Source organism: Molossus molossus, unplaced genomic scaffold (assembly GCF_014108415.1).
Source record: "Molossus molossus isolate mMolMol1 unplaced genomic scaffold, mMolMol1.p scaffold_m16_p_2, whole genome shotgun sequence".
NCBI lineage: Eukaryota > Metazoa > Chordata > Mammalia > Chiroptera > Molossidae > Molossus > Molossus molossus.
In genome coordinates this window covers 98412206-98431741 of record NW_023425355.1, presented here as the reverse complement: position 1 = coordinate 98431741, position 19536 = coordinate 98412206, and the positions used below count along the sequence as shown (strand labels likewise).

The window sequence follows — 19536 nt, the reverse complement described above, 5'->3', positions numbered from 1 at the left end:
CTTCTCTGTGCTGCCATGGGGCCCCCTAGTCACGTCAATCCTTAAGGCAAGAACATTAATTAGTTCATCGAAGCCTTGCAACTTACTGAGGCAGGCACCATTAGCACCATTTTATAGATGAGGACACTGAGGCTCAGAGAAGTGATGTAACCTGGCTCAAGGTCACATAGCTATTAAGTGAGAAAGTCATGGTGCAAATCTAGGGCCCAGGCTGTCTTTCCATGACATCTCTCTCCCCACTTCTGGCTCCATGTTGCCCCTGGCTCTCCACTCTTCAGCAATCGCCTCCTGGGGAGCTCAACACTCTCTTTTGGTTACAAAGGGAATAATGGCAGGGAGGTCAGGCTGCAAAAAGGACAATGCTTGAGGGCATTGCTCCTGAAGCCAGACCTATGGGCTGAAGAACTTGAAGAACTAGGGTTGGGGATGTGAAATCCCTTAACTCAGAGCCCCCAAAACATTCAGGGACATGCTGATCAGATGGAAACTCTAACTCTCTCTCTCTGTCTCTCTCTCTGTCTCTCTCTCTCTATCTCTCTCTCTCTCTCTCTCTCTCTCTCTCTCTCTCTCTGTCTCTCTCTCTCACCCCGTGTGCATCTCGGCTGGGCTATTCTATGGGGGAACTGAGAGCATCCTCTGCATCGGGGGAAATAAACCATGTTACACAAATAACCACAGTACAAAGCTGAAAGTTCTCAGGGCTGGGGAACAGAGGAAGTGCTGGGGGAGCTCAGGAGAGAGATTCCTTCTGCTTGGGGGTGGCTGAGCAGAATAAAAATACATTCGCACTTACAGTGCACCTTCCCCGTGTCAGGCATTTTTCTGCACATTATTTAATCTGCGTGGCAAATGTGAAGGAAGAATTAGGAGTCCTGTTCTAAATGTGAGGGAAAAGGCTCCGAAGGGGGAAGTGACTGCCAAAGGTCTCAGCAAGTGGCAGAACAGGGACTCAGCCCAGAGCCCTGTTCCTTTGCCGCCTGAAGGCTTCCTGGGGGAGGAAGCTATTGAATGGGACCTTGGCTAAGAGGAGTTGATAGAGATGAGGGGTGAAGGACCTTGTGAGTCAAGGCACTAAGGTGGGGAGAAGTGGAGCGGGAAGTTCTGTATGGATTCGTGGTAGCCTGCCCCTGGCAGAAGCACCAACCTTCCCGGGTTGCTGCTGCTAATGGGAGGTCTCTCTCCTTCCTTCCCTTTATTGGCACTGCCCAGAGCCAGGCAGCCAGCAGGGGATGGGATCAGGATGCAGTTGCCATGGAAATGAATGGGGGCTGTTGCTATAGAAACCATAAGATGAGGGCAAAAGGAAGCCAGGGATGCTGAGGACTATCCCCATGACAACTTGGGCTGGAGTGGGGCGGGCAACCGGAAGTGAGAGACAAGAAAACAAGATGAGGAGGTCAGCGCACCTAGATGGGGCCAGGGGCTGTGGACTCTGGAGGAACACTGGGCAAGGAGATTGGACCCAGCGGGAGGTGGGGGGGAACCTGGTCACCTCCCTTTTCTCCCACAGCTCTCCTGCAAATTGTTTCTGCTGTCCAATCCCAGCACCACGGAGATTCCAAACCTGAGGCCAGCCTGGCTCGGCACAGGGGCTGGCAGGGGAGAAGGCAGCCTGGATAGAGAGCAGGCAAGCACAGGCTGGCGAGCACACAGACCTGGGTTTGAATCCCAGCTCCGCTTCTTTGCAGCCCTAAAGATAATAGTTGTCATTTGCTGAGTACCTACTTTTTGCTAGGCCTAGGAACCCTGCAAGGTATGGGTTGTTCTCCTGAAGGGGATACCACAAATGAGGAAACTGAGGTGCTGAAAGATGAAGTAGCCTGCCCACAATCTCAGAGCTCAGCAGTGGTGGGGCCAGGAGTCATATCAAGACCTCTGCTCTGCCCAGCCAGTGTGGCTCAGTGGATTGAGCACCATTCCATGGACTAAGAGGTCCCGGTTCGATTCCCAGTCAGGGCACATGCCTGGGTTGCAGGCTCAATCCCTGGTATGGGGTGTGCAGGAGGCAGCTGATGGATGTTTCTCTCTCACATCGATGTTTCTATCTCTCTCTCTCCCTTCCGCTTTCTAAAAAAAAAAAAATCAATAAAAACATTTCACAAAGACTCCTTCTCCTACCACCCCGCACTGAGCAGCCCCTCCAAGGTGGAGTCCCTGCATTTTCCAGCTCCCCACACTTTCCCACAGGGGCCTGCAGAGGGCCAGAGGCTGGGTCAATATTCGTGGAGTGTACGAGTGAGGAAGCAGCCCAGGAGGAAACAGGAAAGCCTGAGGTGAGAAGGCAGAAGGGCCTGACCTGACCGAAGATCCAAAATGAGGTCCCAACAGTCAAAGTGACTTGCCCAGGGTCACACAGGATGAGAATCCAAGTCCCCTATCTTCCAGGCCAGCGTCCCCCTTTTAGCTTTTTTAGCTGAATCTGTCCAGCCACCCACTCTCCAAGCTGGGAGCTCCTAGAGAAGGCAACAGCGGGCTCCTTGTGCCTCCTAGGCTACGGCGAGCTGAGCCGCGTCACCAGCCTGTGCTGATGTTCTTCCTCGGTTTCCTCGGCTCTGGGTGCCCTCCCTCCCTCCCCTTCCCCCTGCTGACTCCGGATCCTCGGATCCTCGTCTGCATCTTGCACCACCCTGGGCAGGCGAGCCCTCCTGGGAGGTCGGTTCTGACACAGAACCTGACAGGATCAGCTACTCCCCTCGCTGTCCTCATGTCACAGGTGGTCCTCATCTCCAGCTAACTTGTGATTATTTATTGAAGTGGCCATCCCCCACCTTGCTCCTGTTTCCCAGGGGCAGTGGCTGGTGTGATTCATCTCTGTGGATCCTCCAGGCTGAGGCCAAGGCCCAGCAAGTGGTCAGCAGCCACCTTGGTACCCTGAGCACAGGTAGTAGTCATGTATGTCTGTGTGATCGTCCTGTCTGACAACTATCAGTCTAGAAGCCACAGCCCCTGATGCGCAAAAGCCACCCACATCCAGTTCTTGCGGTGATCTCCACTAGGCACAGAAATTCGCCACCTCACGCACGCAGAATTCCTCACGCCCAGCCTCACACGATCACATTCCCTCAGATATATACCAGCGCAGTCTCTCACTCCTGTTACACCCGCCGCCTCGTGCATACATGCACACATATGCATAGGCACACACATTTCCGTCACAACGGATCGAAACCTTCCCCCTTTCAATAGCACAGGCCCTCAGCCAATTCAGTTGCCTACACGGGAGTTTACACCACAGCTCCCACGATGGCCTTCTGACCTTGACTTGCCTTGTCTCTCCACTTAGTTGGACCCCTGTCCCCCCTACTTCCTTCTGTCTCCAATCAAATGAAGGGTAAAATGTTCTCCCACTTCCCAGACACAGGTCACCTAGACCCACATGCCCTGGAGAGCCAGTCAAACAGAGCAATCTACACACCATTCCCCAACACGACCCCTAGAGCTCCGCCGGGTTTCTGTCCATTCTGTTTCTCCTGTAATGCCTTCTTACCTCTTGACACCTCTCAAACCCTTCCCAGCCTTCCACTCTTGCCCCTTCTCCTCCAAGCCCCTTCGATACCAACCCCTCAGGCCCCCTCTTTGAGCCAAGAACATATTTTGCTCATTACTGAAGCCATTATCTGTTCAATCATCTCAACCCTTCACACCCTGCCTACTTTCCCAAAAGATTTCTCATGTCCACTAGGAGATTGAGAACTTAAGAAGAACACAGTCACTGTCTTACTTTTGACCCCTCACAATATTTGGCTGCACACAATAGGTGCTTAAGCAATGCCTTCTGGAAGAATAAATTAATAAAGGAGAGAGGAAGAGAGGGAAGAAATAAATGAGAATACAAATGAGTAAATGAGTAGATATGTTGAGTGACTGAGTGAAGCAATGAGTGAGAGAATGAGGTGAGCCTCTGGAAGAACTACGGGATCAGTGTGATGGAGATGCTGAAGGGAATGAGGAAAGAAAAGAGAAGAAGGACTCTCACCTGGGCCTTATTCAAAACAAGAGCTACCGATCACTGCGTCCTTGCCCAACCTTGCACCAGACTCTGCTGGGCTCGTTGTGTTTTCTTGCTAATCTGCATGACAACCCAAAGAGGTAGATATATTCCCACTGTACTCGGGAGTAAAATGAAGTACAAGGAGAAGAAAACCCTTGCTCAGAATTGCCTGATGCCAAAAGCACAGAAAGGGAAAGTTGGGGTGTGAGCCCACTGTGGGGTTTCCTGGCTTTGCTCCTAACACAGGCACAAGATAAAAGATGTGGGTCCCACAGCCCATAAGGGGCACCTTTCATTCTCCCGCTGACAGCATTCAAGGATTCGTAGAACCAGCTTCTGGCAGATGCAGGAAACATTTAAGGTCATTGCATCTGAGGGCAATGGCTTCCTCTCAGATTCAGAGATCCCTAAAACTGTAGACTCACAATCTTGAAAGTACAGAATCAAGGACTCTTAACATCTCTGAGTATTTAAATCATACCATCAGAAATTTCTTGAAATGAGAGAATCATGAAATCTTAAAACTACAGGATTGGAGAACCCAAAATTATCGTAGAAATACATACCACAAGATTGCATGGAATGTATCACTGGATTGTTATATATTTTGTTTTGTTTTGTTTTGCTTTTGGTACGTGCCCCTAGTGGGAACCGAACCCAGAACTCTCTGGTCCGCAGGCCGATGCTCCAACCGCTGACCCACACCGGCCAGGGCATGGATTATCGTATTTTAAATTCATAGTTTCTTATCATTGTATCATCTCAGATTAACAGAATGTCAGATCAGAGTTGGAGAAGACTTTGGAGATCCTCTGGTCAAGCCTCCCACACAGGGAAACTAGGTAGCAGAGGCCCAGTGACATGTCCTAGTTGGCCAGCTCACACTTCCTCAGGCTGGTGGGCTGGAGAAGGCCATGGGCTTGCATGTGGTGAGAACGCCACGCCACTCATTCATTTATTGGTGCCTTTGTAGTGTTGACAATACCATGAATTAAACCCTACTCTCTCCCAGCCACTGTTCCCAGCCTGGACAGGAAAGCAGGTGAGGCCCTGGTGAGGAGAGGGAGAGGGAAGCAGGGGTGGGGTGGAACATACATCAGACAGAGAGAAGAGATCAGCTTTTATTGATGGAAATTCCTTTGTATACAGCGGCACGCACTCTGAAAGGCCTTTTCCTCCTGATCATATTTACAGAGCACTATGGGAGTGGCAGGGGGCATGGGACAAGGCCTTCAAGCAGTGAAAGAAATGGCAGCGATGGCCACAGCAAGGGAGAGCGACGGGGACTAGGCCGGCTGGGCGCCGCCCCCGTCTGGTCCTCTGAGCCCTAGGCACCCTGCATCTCTGTTTGTGCTCACAGAGGACAGAGGTAGGTCCTTGGGATGTCATTTGGAGACCTCTCCAGGAGTGGCAGGCTCCAGGGTGCCTGGGAAGTGGGGTGCAGGTGCGGGAGGGTCCAGGTTCCAAGCTCCAAGCTCCAAGCTCTGCTGCTCCCACATTTTAGTCAGACCTAGGGCTCCAGCCTTTATAATTCCGGGGCTGGAGTCCAAGGGAGACAGCAGTGGGGGTAGAAATTCCAAGAAGGAGGTGGGGGAGGAAGGGGCACGATGCTTGCCCATCTGGTTCTTGAAGCAGGGATGGGGTCCCATGGGGGATCGCGGGGAAGGGATAAGGGGGCTGGTTAAGGCTTTTGCTTCTGCATAGAAAATGGCCCTTGTCCTCTCAGTTACCGAGAGGAGGGACTGCTGCACTCCGAGGCTGGACAGCAGAACTGATGAGCGTCTTCCTCTTCCTCTTCCTCAGTCTCCTCCTCCTCCTCTTCCCTGGGACCAGGAAGGGCAGGGTAGAGGCCACAGGCGGCGGGTGACAGAGAGAGGCAGAGGCATTAGTTTGCAGAGCAGGGGAGATACATGAAGGGCTGGAACCAGGGAGGTGGGGCTAGGATGGGGGTCAGAATGGGGAGGCCTGTGTGATTATCCAGGGCCACACCCTGCTAGGTCAGAGGAGCCTGAGAGTCCCCTCCTAAAACAGCCCTCCCCCACACCCAGGCTGGGCTCAGTCTTCAGGTCTTAGGTAGAGTATACAAACTCCACTTCAGACCAGACTGGCGCCCAACCTTCATTTGAAGATAAATAGCAGCAATTTGCTCTCTGGGGCACTTTGCGTGCATCATCTCATTTAGCTCCCCCTCCCCCACCTTGCAACAACTCCCCCAACATTTTAGAGATGAGGGAATTGAAGGTCGGGGAGGGTAGGTTACCTGCACCAGGGTCTCTGGGTGAACTGGGCACTAGCTTCAGGAATCCACCCTGCCCTTGAAGGACAAAGATTTGTGTTTCCTGAAAGTTCAGGGTTGGGAAAATAGGAGATGCTTAGAAATGGAGGGTGGAAAGCCCAGGACTTTGGATGCAAACAGACCTGGATTCCAATGCCAGCTCTACGAGTGCTTCCAGGTTATGTCCCCAGGTATAATATTACCCCTCTTGGAGCCTCAGTTTTCTCATCTGTAAAAATAGGGCTCATATTGCCAACCCCCCTGGACTGTTGAAAGGTCAAGTGCCTGGCAACAAGAGCGATGGGAATATGGTGGTGGTCACTGTTCACTGCTAGTGAGCTGAATCGAATTCCCTGGGTAGCTGTTTGCACCCACAGAGAAGCGCCACAGAGGCACGGAGGAGTCACTGTAGGAACAAACACCTGTCCCTAGGGCACTGCGGACTGGTACCAGAGGTCAGTCTGCCTGTGGCAGTCACTGGAGCTGCACTATGATGTCATGGGGTGGATGGACTGACTGACATAGGGTGGGGGGGGCAGTGGTGGTGGTGGGGTGCAGACCAGGTGCCTTGGGAGTGAGAAACCTGATCTGGGGAGAGCCAATGAAACAGTATCACCCCACTCCCAGACCCCTTGGCTTGGAGGAGGCAGTAGGTATGGAATCCAGGAAACTATAGGATTGGTAGAGGTGGGAAGGAAAGAGGAGAGGCAAGGGAAGGCACTGCTGTCCATCTCACAGACAGACACGCACACGCATGCACACGCACGCACGCCCTCCTCATACTCAGAGTTCCCTCTGACACATTGTTCCACGGAGCCCCTGAGTCAACACAATCACATGAACCAGGGCTCAAGTCCTGAGCAAGTAGTTCCCCCTTTCTGAGTCTTCCACTCCTCAGCTATAAAAGAGGAAGAAACTCCACACCTCTCAAAGCTGTCCTGAGGACCTTCCAAGCCCACTGCTCACTTCCCTCATATCCAGGCCAGGCCCCTGCTACCCTTCACCCTGAGGCTGCAGTCACTTCCCAATTTCTTCTTCCACATTAGCCTTCCTAAAGCCCACCTTCTACCATGAATCTCTCCTGCTCCGACGCCCACCTTGGCTCCCTATTGCTTCCTGGATAAAGTTCAGACTCCTCAATTGGGCATTCAAGTTGTCCCCGCATTATGGCTTCACCTGACCTTCCCTGTCAGGTGAGAAAAGCTTTAGAGTCAGAAAGACAGAAAGGGTTTGAATTATCAGCCCCACCACCTACTAGATGGATGAACTTCGGTCCATTTCTTCACCTCTCTAGGACTTGCAAAACGAGGAAATACTTATTCTGCAGGGCTGGGTAGGATTAAATAAATTCATGGAAAGCACCTCCCACAGGGTAGGTTTGGTGCTTCATACACGGTAACTTATTATTACTGTCATTATCAGCATCAACGTTATCCTTTTCACTCATGCTCAGCCTTCGTCAAACTAGCTTGTTCACAATTCTGTCAACATGTCCAGCCTTTTCATACATCTATGCCTTTGCTAATTCTGTTTCTTCCTTCCGCACAGATCTTTGCCTACTGAAGCCCCATCCGAACTTCATGGCCCAGCTCAAGTGCTGCTTCCTGCAAGAAGTCCTCCCTGAATCTCAACCAGAAGCATTCTTTGCTGCCCCCTAGCTCCAGTACCCGTGCCCTTGGCCAGGGATCTCCATGTATTGCTTTGAACTTTCCTGAAGCATTTCTTTCACCAATTCTCTCAATGCCCTTGTGTTCCACCCCCCGCCCCCGCTACCACCACCACCTCTGCTTTCCTTCCATATGCTATTTAAGGCCAGTCCCTCCACCTGGGCTCCAGAGCCCACCCCTGCTACTTCCTCCGCAGCAATCATCCCCTCTCTATCCTGTATTTCAACCTCTCCCTCCCAGTGCCTCCTTCCTACCAACATTTATAGAAGCTCAAGTCTCTCCCATCTGGGAATAAAAAACCCTCTATCTGCCCCCACATCTCCCTCTAGCACTCACTGGCCCTCTCTCCTCTTCACAGCTAAGCTTCTTGAGAAATTCGTCTACACTGGTCATCTCCATTTCAGTACCTCCCACAAGCTCTTCAACCCACTGCAATCTGCCTCGTGCGCTTACCACACCACAGAAACTGTTCTCAGTAAGGTCACCCAGGACCTCCTAGTAGTTAAAGCCAAGAGACTCTCTTCCACCCGCATCTTACTTCCCCAACTGTAACATTTGCCACTCTTCACAAGCCCCTCCTGTGCCTGGAGGGCTCTTTCCTTCCTCTGCTTCAGTGAACCCACTCCCTGCTGGTTTTCCTCCTACCTCTCTGCCCACCCTCGGCTCTTCCTCCTCTCTCCATTCTACCTCTTACCTAGCCCTGCTCTGGGACACTTCTCTTTCATTCCATACTTTGTCACTGATCTCATTCCATTCCACAGCTTCAGGCACAGCTGAGGACCCCTGCAGCGCTCTCTCTAGCATGGTCTCTCTCCTGGGTCCCAGACCCATCATGCCTAATATTTCTGGAACTCCAACAGGATGGCCCTTAGGGCCTTCAGAGCTTACAGGAACCTCTAACTCACCATCTTACCACTGCAAACCTATCCTCCTGCATCTCCCACCTTAGTGAAAGGCATCACCATCCACCCAGTCGCCCAAGCCCAGAACACGCCTGGGAGTTGTCCTAGATTTTCCCTGCTCCCTTAGCAATTCCAGTCACCAAATCCTGCTGATTCTACCTGTTAAATAGTTTCCAAAGGCTATATATACATCGTCTGGCCCCTACTACTTCATTTTCTACTCTTCTTGCCCCTTGTTCACCCTCCGATCATAGTGGTCTCTGTGGTGTCCCTCAAACATAGTGAGCACACTCTTGCCCCAGAGCCTGTGCACTGATGTTCCTTCCCCAGATAAGTGTGGCATCAGATACAGTCTGTATATTTAGTTGTTTCTTTGTTGATTATCTGTCTCATCCATTTAAGGTCTATCAGGACAGGCATCTGTTTTGTTCAGTGCTATATCCCTAATCCCCAGCACAGTGCCTGGGACTCAATAAATATTTGTTGAATGAATGAATGCCCAGTCTGAGCACTACAACTCACTGTGAACTCCACCCTCAGACATCTCCGTCGCCCTCCCCCACCCATTATCTCTTTAGTCTTTAACTCCAGTCCTCCCTTCCTCCCAATCACCCCTCAAATCCATCTCCTCTGCTCTATCCCCACGGCCACTACCTTTGCTTATTTCTCTCTTGGATTACTACAACAGCCTCTCCCTAGTTTCCCTTCATTCTAAAGTGCTAATTTGCTCATGTCATTTTCCCTACTCAAGAACTGCTCATGGCTCTCCAGCTGCCTAGCACAAAAAGGAAGCCTGAACTCCCCAGACAGCTGTCTGACGCATGTCTAATCTGCACACGCCAATGTTTAGTTTCACCATTTCTCACCTCCAGGCCTTTGTTTCCACTCTCAGAGCATCCTCTCCCACTTCTCCCTCTTAGAATCCTGTGGACCTCGAATGACTGGCTCAAACACTACTTTCTTCAGAAAACTTGCAAACCAGAATCAATTCCTCTCCAAAATCCATAGAGAAATAAGTGTCTCCGACGTCCCTCAAGATCTCTGATTATCAGGAGTAGGATGGAAGGTAGTCATTATGTCTGGGACCAAAGACTTTGGATACTGGGTTAGCACTAATAGGGGGCCCCTTTTCCTCCTGCACTATTACCCTGGACTCCTGTCCCCCCAGACCTCTGCTAACACCGACTCATCCTTGAGTCCTCCCTTTCCCTCACCTTCTATTGGGTCTGTATCATTACTAACTCTGAAAGGTTTAGATTCCGCAATTTGAAGTTCAAATGCTTCTATGTGGATGGTGCCCACTGGAGTTAGTGCAATTGTAACGCTGCACAAATCCATTCTTCTACGCTAACACTCCAGTTGGGGCCTTCCAGCTGGCCTCCAGGCATAGAATCCATTTTTCAAACTGCTAATATGATGTTTCTAAATCACAAATTTTACCAAATTTCTCTCCTGTTTATAATGCATTCACATGACAGTTCGTCACCAGAAACACTGGTTCTTAACCTTTTCGGAGAAACAGAAATCCTTTACGCATTTAATGAAAGTCATTAACCATCTCCCTGACAAAAAAATACACACAGGTATGTACACACAACCTTTTTCATTCAATATCAGTCAGGAGGTTCACTGGCCACTGGAAGCCTATCTGGGGCCCATACACTCCAGGCTAAGAACCTCTGGCTCTACTCACTAACATCCGGGTCCTTCTGCAGATGCTGTTCCTTCTGCCTGGAATGTTCTTCCACCCTTCACCTTTCTGTCCCTGGTTAACACTTATTCATCCTCTAAGGCTCAGCTCCTAGGCCGAGTTGACCTGCACCAGACAGACCTACACGGGCCAGATCCCTTCCTCTGGGCTCCCACCGCCCCGTGCTCCCCGCTGCTGCAGCCCTTCTCGCTTCCCCCAACCGCCTGGGAACCGGAGGGCGGTAAGACCATGGCCCACAGGGCCCCGTGAGTGTCTACTGAAATGAACACTAACAATTGCTACGCTGTTCTGAGCACCGATTGTGTGTCAGGCACTCATCAAGGTGAATTCTAGTTATGGTCTCATCTACTCCTCAATAAACAAGCCCCATGATGTTGGTGGTATTGTGTCTTTTTAACAGATCAGGAGCTAGGCTGAGATGTGAAGTGAGTAGTTTAAGGTCACTCAGCCAGTGAGTGACAGATTTGGGACTGAAACTGAGATGTGTTGGCACCAGTGCAGGTGTTGGTCCACCACACTTCCCTCCCTGGACTGTGAGATTGCGAGATGCCATCAACAAAAACACAGGGCCCGGAAGCAAAGCCAGAATGCCCTTCCTGGGCTCCATTTCCCAGAGCCACCTGCTTTGGCTTTCCCTCACGCCACCTACTCTGTCACCTACATGCAAGGCCAGGTGCCCGGTTCTCTGTCTGGCGCAGTCCCCTCTAGCCCCGTGCGCTGCTCTCAGCCTCTCATCCCAAAGCCTCACTGTGGGCAGACCCATCCATGTCTCCAGAACCTTCCCCATCCACACACAGCTTTCAGATCCAATCTAGGCCAACGCTACACACTTGGCCATGAGGAAAACAAGACACGGATAGTCCCTGCCCTTCAAGAGTTGACAGTCACCCAGGAGTTTTACATGTATCATCACCAGTCCCAAAGTCAGCCCTGAGAAGTGAGTAGGCATTGCCCTTATTACACAGATGAGGAAACAGAGGCCCAGAGGTTACACGTCTTGCCTCAAGTCATAGAGCTGGTAAGTGGCCAAACTTGGACTTGAATAAAGGTACTGATTCAACCATTTTCCCCCCATTAGGTCACCCCGCTTAGAAGAGCCAAAAGCGGGCAACTATTTCTGGCAGGGTTAGGGGAAGAAGGAAAGCTGTTACTCTCAACACTGAATGCACACGTCCCCTCCTGCAGGGGACAGATAAGGTTAGGTGCCCCTCCTCTGGCAGCCCTTCGAGCCTACTTCTGTCCCATCCCAAACCACACTACGCTGTCATTGTCTATGTCTCTCTCCCTTCTAAACTTGGGTTCCCTGGAGGTAGAACCGGTTACAGGTCATTCCCTAGCCCACTAAGGTTCAGCACAAGGCCTAACCAAGAGCAGGCAGGACAAATGCTTGGTAAATGAATGGGGTGGTCTTTGAGCTAGTTATTAAAAGGAAAGCAAGATCTGAACAGTGGACACAGGAAAAAGATATCGAGGACGAGGGAAATGAGTTAGTAAAGAAATGGGACCAAAGAAACAGGCCAGTACTTTTGAAATTGTGACAGGGTGTGTATAACATGTTGTCATTGTTATGGGAGTTTTGTTTTCCTTACAAGATGGGATCATACTATAAGCCCTTTTCTGCAACTTGCTTTTTTCATATACGTCTTGGAGATCTTTCCATGTCAGGACATGGAGAGAAATCTTTTTCTTCTGATCTGCTACAGAGTAACCCATAGTATGGATGGATCATGAAGGAAAAGCTGTTCATTACTGACAGACATTTAGGTATTTGATTTTTTCCCTATTACAAACAATGCTGCAGTGAATATCTTTGCACAAGCCTGGAAGTAGTTCTGAAGGATAGGTTCCTAAAAGTTGGATTGCTGGGCCAAAGGAATGCACATTTTATTTTATGTATTTATTCTTTATTATTTTTAATGTTTTTATTGATTTTTAGAGAGAGAGGAAGGGAGAGATAGAAACATCAATGAGAGAGACACATCGACTGGCCGCCTCCTGCACACCCCCACTGGGGATCGGGCCCACAACCTGGGCATGTGCCCTGACCTGGAATGGAACTAGTGACCCCTTGGTGCATGGGATGACACTCAACCACTGAGCCACACCAGCTGGGCAGGAATGCACATTTAAAAAAAATGTAGGTAAGTTATTTCTGTTGCTTTAACCTTTTTACATACTGATTACTGATTACATACTTTTTACATACTGGTTAAAAATAAAGAGTCTTCCTGTTTTTGAGAAGCATGCATCATGCAAGCTTTTCATTAAGGGTTGCTTGAGAATGTTACCATACAAGGGTAGATGATAAAAAATCGCACAGTATGATTTATGTCTGCAGTTGGGATTGAGGTATTTTAGAAAAGGCCTCTGCTGGCCAAATTGGGGTCCATCTAGTAGTAAAATCTTAGAGAAATCTAGCTTTAAGACACGGTTTCCAGATTGGAAGTATATGACATTTAAGATTCTCGTGGCTACTAACAAATTGTCCAGTTAAAAAAATGGTATCAATTTGCACTCCAATCAAGGTAAGTGAAAGGTTCTGTTTCCTCACCACCCTTTCAATATTTTAAATTTTGGGGCTTTCAAATTGATACTTCATTGTTGCTTTAGTTACATTTCTTTAGCTATTAGTGAGCTTGAGCATCCTTTCTTATTCATTACCTGTCTACCTCTTACCTGAATTGTCAAATCCTGTTATTTCTCCATTTTAAACTGGTTGCACACGTTTTTCTTATTGATTTCCAGGAGACGATATAGATACAGACAGAGACAGTAACCTTTACTTGATATTTATGTAACAAAGACTCTCCTAGCCTGCTGTTTATGCTTCCACTTTGTATACAGTATCTTTCTCCACACAGAAGTTCTTCACCTTAACGTAGTCAAAATTATTGCTCTTCACTTTATGGCTTATGGGTTTTAAAATATGCTCAGAAAGGCTTCTCTACCTTAATATTATAAAAAATATTCTATGACAGATCTCAGAGGGAAGGGGGAAGGGGGGACGGGAAGAGATTAACTAAAGAATGTATATGCATATATGCATAGCCCAAGGACACGGACAACAGTGCAGTGAAGGTGGGGGTGGGGTGTTGGGGGGGCGGGTGAAGAGGGGCAAAGTGGGGAAATGGGGGACATATTGTCAATAATAAAAATAATTTTTAAAAAAGAATACATGGAGGCAAAAAAAATCCCTACACTGACAAAAAAAGGAAAATAAAATTCTGGATTTTCCTTTGGCAGTTTAACAGCTTTATTTTTTGTATTTGTTTATCTATAAGGTAAGGATTTAACTTATTTTTTCCAAGTGGTAGCCAATATTCCCATCCCACTTACTGACTCTCCACTAATCTGAAATGTGTTCTTTATCATAAATTAAATTCCCATGTGAATATATGGATTTGTTTCTAAACTCTCTATTTTGTTCCATTTATATATTCTTCTATTTCTGTGATGATATATTTCTAATTCCTGCAGTTTTATGGTAAATTTTTGTATCTAATAGAGCAAGTCCCCCCTTGTTGTTCTATTAAAATTTTTTTTAGCCCTGGCCGGTTTGGCTCAGCAGTTGGAGCATCGACCTGCAGACCAGAGAGTCCCGGGTTCAGTTCCCGCTAGGGGCACGTACCAAAAAAATAAAAAATAAAATAAAATAAAATTTTTTTAGTAATTCATGGGCATTTATTCTTCCAAATGAACTTCAAAATCCAACTGCCAAATTCTCAAAAAAAAAAAAATACCACTGAAATTTTAATGAGAAATAAATTGAACCTTCTGACCAAATTGTGTGCGTGTGGAGGGGGGAGTGTCATTTTTACCATGTTGAATCTTCCCATCCAAGAATAGGATTTATTCAAGTCTCCTTACAGCCTTTGATGAAATTTTATAGTTTCCTGTAGAAAACTATTTCTTATAAATTTCTAGGAATTTTATACTTTTTTTTTTTTTTGCTATTGTGAATGAAATATTTTTCTATTGTGGCTTCTAATTAGTTATTGCTAGTATTTAGAGAAGCTAACAGTTTAGGTGTATATTTGTCTTGTATCTTCCCATCTCACCAAATTTTCTTATTAGTTCTAATAATTTTTCTTTTATTCTGTTTGATTATCTAGATACCCATATCATCTTCAAATCATGCTAACTCTAACTCTTTCTTTCTAATATTTATAGTACTTATTTTTTTTATCCCATTGGTTAGACTTCCAGAAAAATAATGGTTAATGGCAGCGATAGCAGTCATCCTTATTTTGTTCCTGAAGTTAGTGGAAATTCATCTAGTACTTCTTTGTCACATGTGATGATTGTCTTTGGTTTCTGACCAAAGTTCTTTACCAAGTTAAGGACGTTTTCATTGATTCCTAACTTACTGTACTAGTTATCTATTGCTGGGTAACAAATTACCCTAATGCAGCAAGAGATAACTAAGATACTGAGCATTTTTAAATCAAGAATGAATATTTAATTTTATCAGATGATTTTTTCAGCATTTATGGAGATAGTTATATGGTCTTTTCTCTTTAATCTATTAATGCAATTAATTATAATAACATCTTTCCTAATGTTGAACAATCCCTGCACTATTGGGGCAAACCTTCATTTGAACTCACACATTCTTCTTTTAATACACTGATGGATTCAGTTTGATAATTAAAATATTTGTTACGCCCTGGCCGGTTTGGCTCAGCGGTTAGAGCATCGGCCTGCGGTCCAGAGAGATCCAGGTTCGGTTCCCGCTAAGGGCACGTACCTCGGTTGCAGTTTGTCCCCGGTCCTGGTTGGGTCGTGCGGGTGGCAGCCACTCGATGTGTCCCTTTCACATCGATGTTTCTCTCTCTCTCTCCCTCCCACTCTATCTGAACAAAAAATGGAAAAATGTCCTCGGGTGAGGATTAAAATAATCTACATATATGTTACTCTATTAATACGTGAGATTAGGTTATAGTTTTCCTCTTTCTTTTGTCTAAACCTGTCCAGTTATACTAGCCTTCTGGGAAGCTGTCGATCTTTTCCTATTATCTGATCATTCAAGATTCAATACAACTTCCATAATGCCAACTGGGCCTGGTACTATTTCTGAGGGAAAAACTTGGGCCATCTTTTAAATTTATTCTATACTGTTCTATTCTGCTCAGGTTTTCTGCCACTCCCTAAGTCATTTGGTAATTTATATTTTCCTAGAAAACCACCTCATCTAGATTTTCACATATATTGATACAAAATTATACAAAACATTATCTGATGACTTTTTTTGGTCTCCTCAGAATCTGTGGTTAAGTCTCTTTCATCATACCTTATTTTATTTATATTTTCATGCCTTTTTCTCAGACAGATCTGCCGGAGGATGATCTGTCCAGTTTACTGGTCTTTTCAAAAACCGTCTTTTAGTTTATCAAATCTTTTGTTTTCTATTTCATTAATTTCTGGTTTTATCTACAGTAATTACTTTATTCTGCTTTCTTTTGGTTGTTATTTTTCTACATTCTTGAGTGGAATAATTAGTTCATTTAATTTAAACTGTCTTATTCTCCAGCAAAAGCATTCAAGACTACAAATTTTCCTCTGGGAACCCCATGGTCATATCCCACAAGTTTTGATAGACAGTATTCTCAGTGGCATTTATTCTAACTAGTCCATAGATTCCATTCTTCTTTCCTCTTTAACATAAGTACTTTTAAACTTTCAAATGGGCCTAGCTTTTTGCCATTGCCATTACTATTGCATTATAATTAGAACATGTAAATGTGTTTTCCAATTAACTTGGAAATAATGTTGTTCTCCAAACATGTGGGCAGACTGTCCCCTCTGTCTAAACACCCTTCCAGTCCTATCCAACTGGCAAACTCTTACTCATCCTTTAAAACAGTTAAAATGTTATACAGTCTAGGGCCAACTGCTCCTGCTTTTGGCGACAGGTATCTAGGAAAGAGTTTTTAAGGAGAGACAAACTACAAGCAGGGTCTGAACGTCCTCTGGTCTCCTGACCTGGTCCCCCAGTCGTTCTCCTCACGTGCTCAGGCACCCATTCCACAGTCACTCCAGGGCTGGAGGGAGATGGGGGAGAGTCGGCAATGTTATTGCCTATTTGTCTGGACGGGTAAAGGATTGGGGGAGGATGGGTCTAGCTCTTACCTGCTCTCTGCCAGCCTGCCTGAGGGGGTAAGCTTCATGGAGTCAAGGACCTGAGTAGGACAGCAATACTGGTGTAGAGTATGAGACGCTGTGGACCTGAGAGACAGCAAAAGACAGAGAAAGAGAGACAGAGAGAGAGACAGGGAGGGGGGGAGAGGCAGGGTGGGGAATGGGGACAATGAGGAGAGAATGAGTGGGGAGGGGGGAAAGGGAAGGTGAGAGGAATGGGTGGTGGAGGAGAGGGAATGGAAGAGGAAGGGAGGGAGGCAAGAAGGGAGGGAAGGAAGGAAGGAAGGAAGGAAGGAAGGAAGGAAGGAAGGAAGGAAGGAAGGAAGGAAGAAAAAAAGAAAAAACCACAAAGTCAAGAAAGAGAGGACGGCACTCGAACCACAAACAGAACACAACGACAACAGGGGGCAGCAGAGACAAAAGAGCCGGGCTGGGCCTCCGGTGTTCCAGGTGACTCCGTGGGGACCCTGGCCACCGAGACACTGGCACACCACAGCAGGGAAGGGGGAAGGGAGCCCTCCTCACACCAGACGCCACACGAGTAGGGAAGAGGGGTGGGGGAGGGGAGATGAAAGAGAAAGGCAGAAGGTGTAGGAGGGGCTCCCTCTCCTAGGACACTCCGGACGGTGCGGGCGGGCGGGCTGGAGAGAGGAGCAGCTCTGGGTCCAGAGAGGGGGAGAGCCCAGGCCAGGTGGGTGCAGGAAACACTGTAGGAGGAGAGGGAGAGAGACAGCCAGAAACGGAAAGAGACGAGGAAAGGGTGAGACAGAACTGGAGAAAGACGGAGAAAGAGGAAGACAGAGAGAGGGTGAGACAAAGGACACAGAGAGAAGACAGGGAGAGGCAGAGAGTTCCAGAGGAGAGAGGAGGAGAGGGCGGAGGAGAGCTGACAAGGTCTCAGTGGTCTTGGGGACAGGATGGGACTAGGGGCGGGTGGGCAGGTGGGGCCCAGCTAGCCAGAGGACAGGGTCGTTCCAAGGAGCAGAAGGGCTTTGCTTCCAAGGCCAGTGCTGCACCCCCAGCCCAGGGCAGGGCCCACACTCCGACCCCCAGCGCTGTGTCCCCGCCCCTAGTGCAGGGTCCAAAGGCCCCACTGCCTCCTGCTTCCCACGATTAAAGTCCAGAGAGTGAAAAGGGAGGAGTGACAGCAGGGTAGTGAGGCTGAGGGGCTGGTCCCGCCCCTGCCCAGCACGGGGCAGATGCTGGTAGTGGAGCTGGCCCCTTCCAGGCCGGCCAGCCCCTGCCCCCCGCAAGCTTCTGAGGGCAGGTTGTGGTCAGGGCCTGGCTTTCAAGAGCCCAAATAAAGGCCTGTGGATGTGGCTGCTGGCCAGGCCGGCTGCCCACCATCTCAGCTGCTGCAAATTTGAGGACACCCAAATCTTCGAACCTTTCAGAATCCTGGAATCTGAGACTCTTCTTATCAGAGACTCTGAATCATCATCATCACCAGAATGACTGTTCCTCAACTGCCATCTATGTGCCAGTCACCAGCCCAAGTCCTTGACTGGATATCTCATTAAACCTGAGACTCGGAGACCCTAAGGCTGCTGGAATGCTGGTATCAGGGAATCTCGGCGGCTGTCTGGAGCCTGCAGAGCTGGGCCAGGCTAGCACCCCAGGGCAGCCACCAATCACACCCCTCCCAGGCCCCGAAACTGCGCTACTTGGGGCTCCGGTCTTTCCGGTGCTGAGCACCCTGATGTCCATGTGCTTACCCACTCGTGCTGGCTCCCTCCCCCAAGCCAAAGGCCTCCAAGAGTCCAAGAGGGGAGCCAGGAACCAGGAAGCCAGGAGGCTGCTGAATCAGCAGCCCAGGGACCAGGTCCAGGACTGAGCAGGAAGAGAGGGGGTCAGGCTGCTGGGGTGGAGGGGGCCAGGTTCCTACCTGCTACTCCTCCTGGGGGGCTCCATGGGTCTGGAGCTGTCCAGAGGGCAGGCCCCCTGGCCCTGGGCGGTGCCTCCACCGTGTCACCAAACCCTCCTCCCCAGCCCTTCCCTAGAAGGAGGAACCAAAGAGGCGGGGCCAGGCCAGCTGGGCTGTAGGCCAGACTGCAACTGGAAACTTTGCTCCTTCCCTTGCTCCCTCAGGAGGGCTGGGAAGTCCTGGGAAGAGGAAGCAGCTTTGAGAGCTCACAGGGGCTCCTCTGAGCCAAATCCCAGGCTGGACTCCCTATGTGCACCTCCACTGGAACCGACCCAAGTACCCTGTCAAGTGTGTGTCAACAGCCCTATTCTCCGGAAGAGGAAACTGGGCTGGCGACCTGGCACAGGTAATACAGCCAGTAAGTGACGGAACCCAAGATGAGGACATGGTGTGGCCATTCCCAAACCTGGAATCTGTCCCCTCGGCCACATTGCTGCCTTGTGAATACAGAAACCTTTCCATAGGAGCTTTTCACAAACATCTCATCTTCAGCACAGCGAGAGCGCGTTTGGTCGTTGCTCTGGGAGGCTCCGGATCGAGTGAGATTCCAACCACTCATTTTGGGAAATCAAGATGAGGCCCTGGCCAATATTCCTGACCAATGCCTCAAGTTCTCACTCGATTCTGTGTTGTTTTCTGGACTGGCTGAAAGAAAAGCTCCCTGAAGAGAAGAGCAAAAATCAGAAGAAATGCCTTCCACACTCAAGAGGCTGTTTTTCCTAGGAAATTGCCCCACTGGGTTTTACTGATGGGGAAACTGAGGCCTGGAGTCGGGAAGAGTCTTACTGCTGTTCATACAGCCAGTCAGACTAGAGTCCAGGTGCCCTGACTCCCCAACGACCTACCGCAGTAATCGCTCTCCTCCACATGGGCGGCCCTGGCGAAAGGAGAGAATGTGGAGGATTTGAAGGATGCGGGGCTCCTGAAG

General features: G+C 48.7%; 1 protein-coding gene across 4 annotated transcripts in view; it reads right to left on the bottom strand.

Annotated features, from left to right (window-relative positions):
* Positions 1–19536, bottom strand: part of IQSEC2 (IQ motif and Sec7 domain ArfGEF 2) — an 80169-nt gene that overhangs the window by 24091 nt on the left and 36542 nt on the right. The window contains exons 1-2 of one of the 4 annotated variants that reach the window (XM_036271025.1): positions 18570–18681; positions 16676–16771 (exon numbers count right to left, since the gene is read on the bottom strand). The exons of 2 other annotated variants lie outside the window; for them this stretch is intronic. In XM_036271025.1, coding sequence (XP_036126918.1) covers positions 16676–16771; positions 18570–18595 — 122 coding nt within the window. In that variant the 5' untranslated portion in view covers positions 18596–18681. Of the gene's footprint in view, positions 1–16675; positions 16772–18569; positions 18682–19536 lie in introns of those variants that run through there. One more of the 4 variants, XM_036271026.1, reaches the window with a different exon arrangement.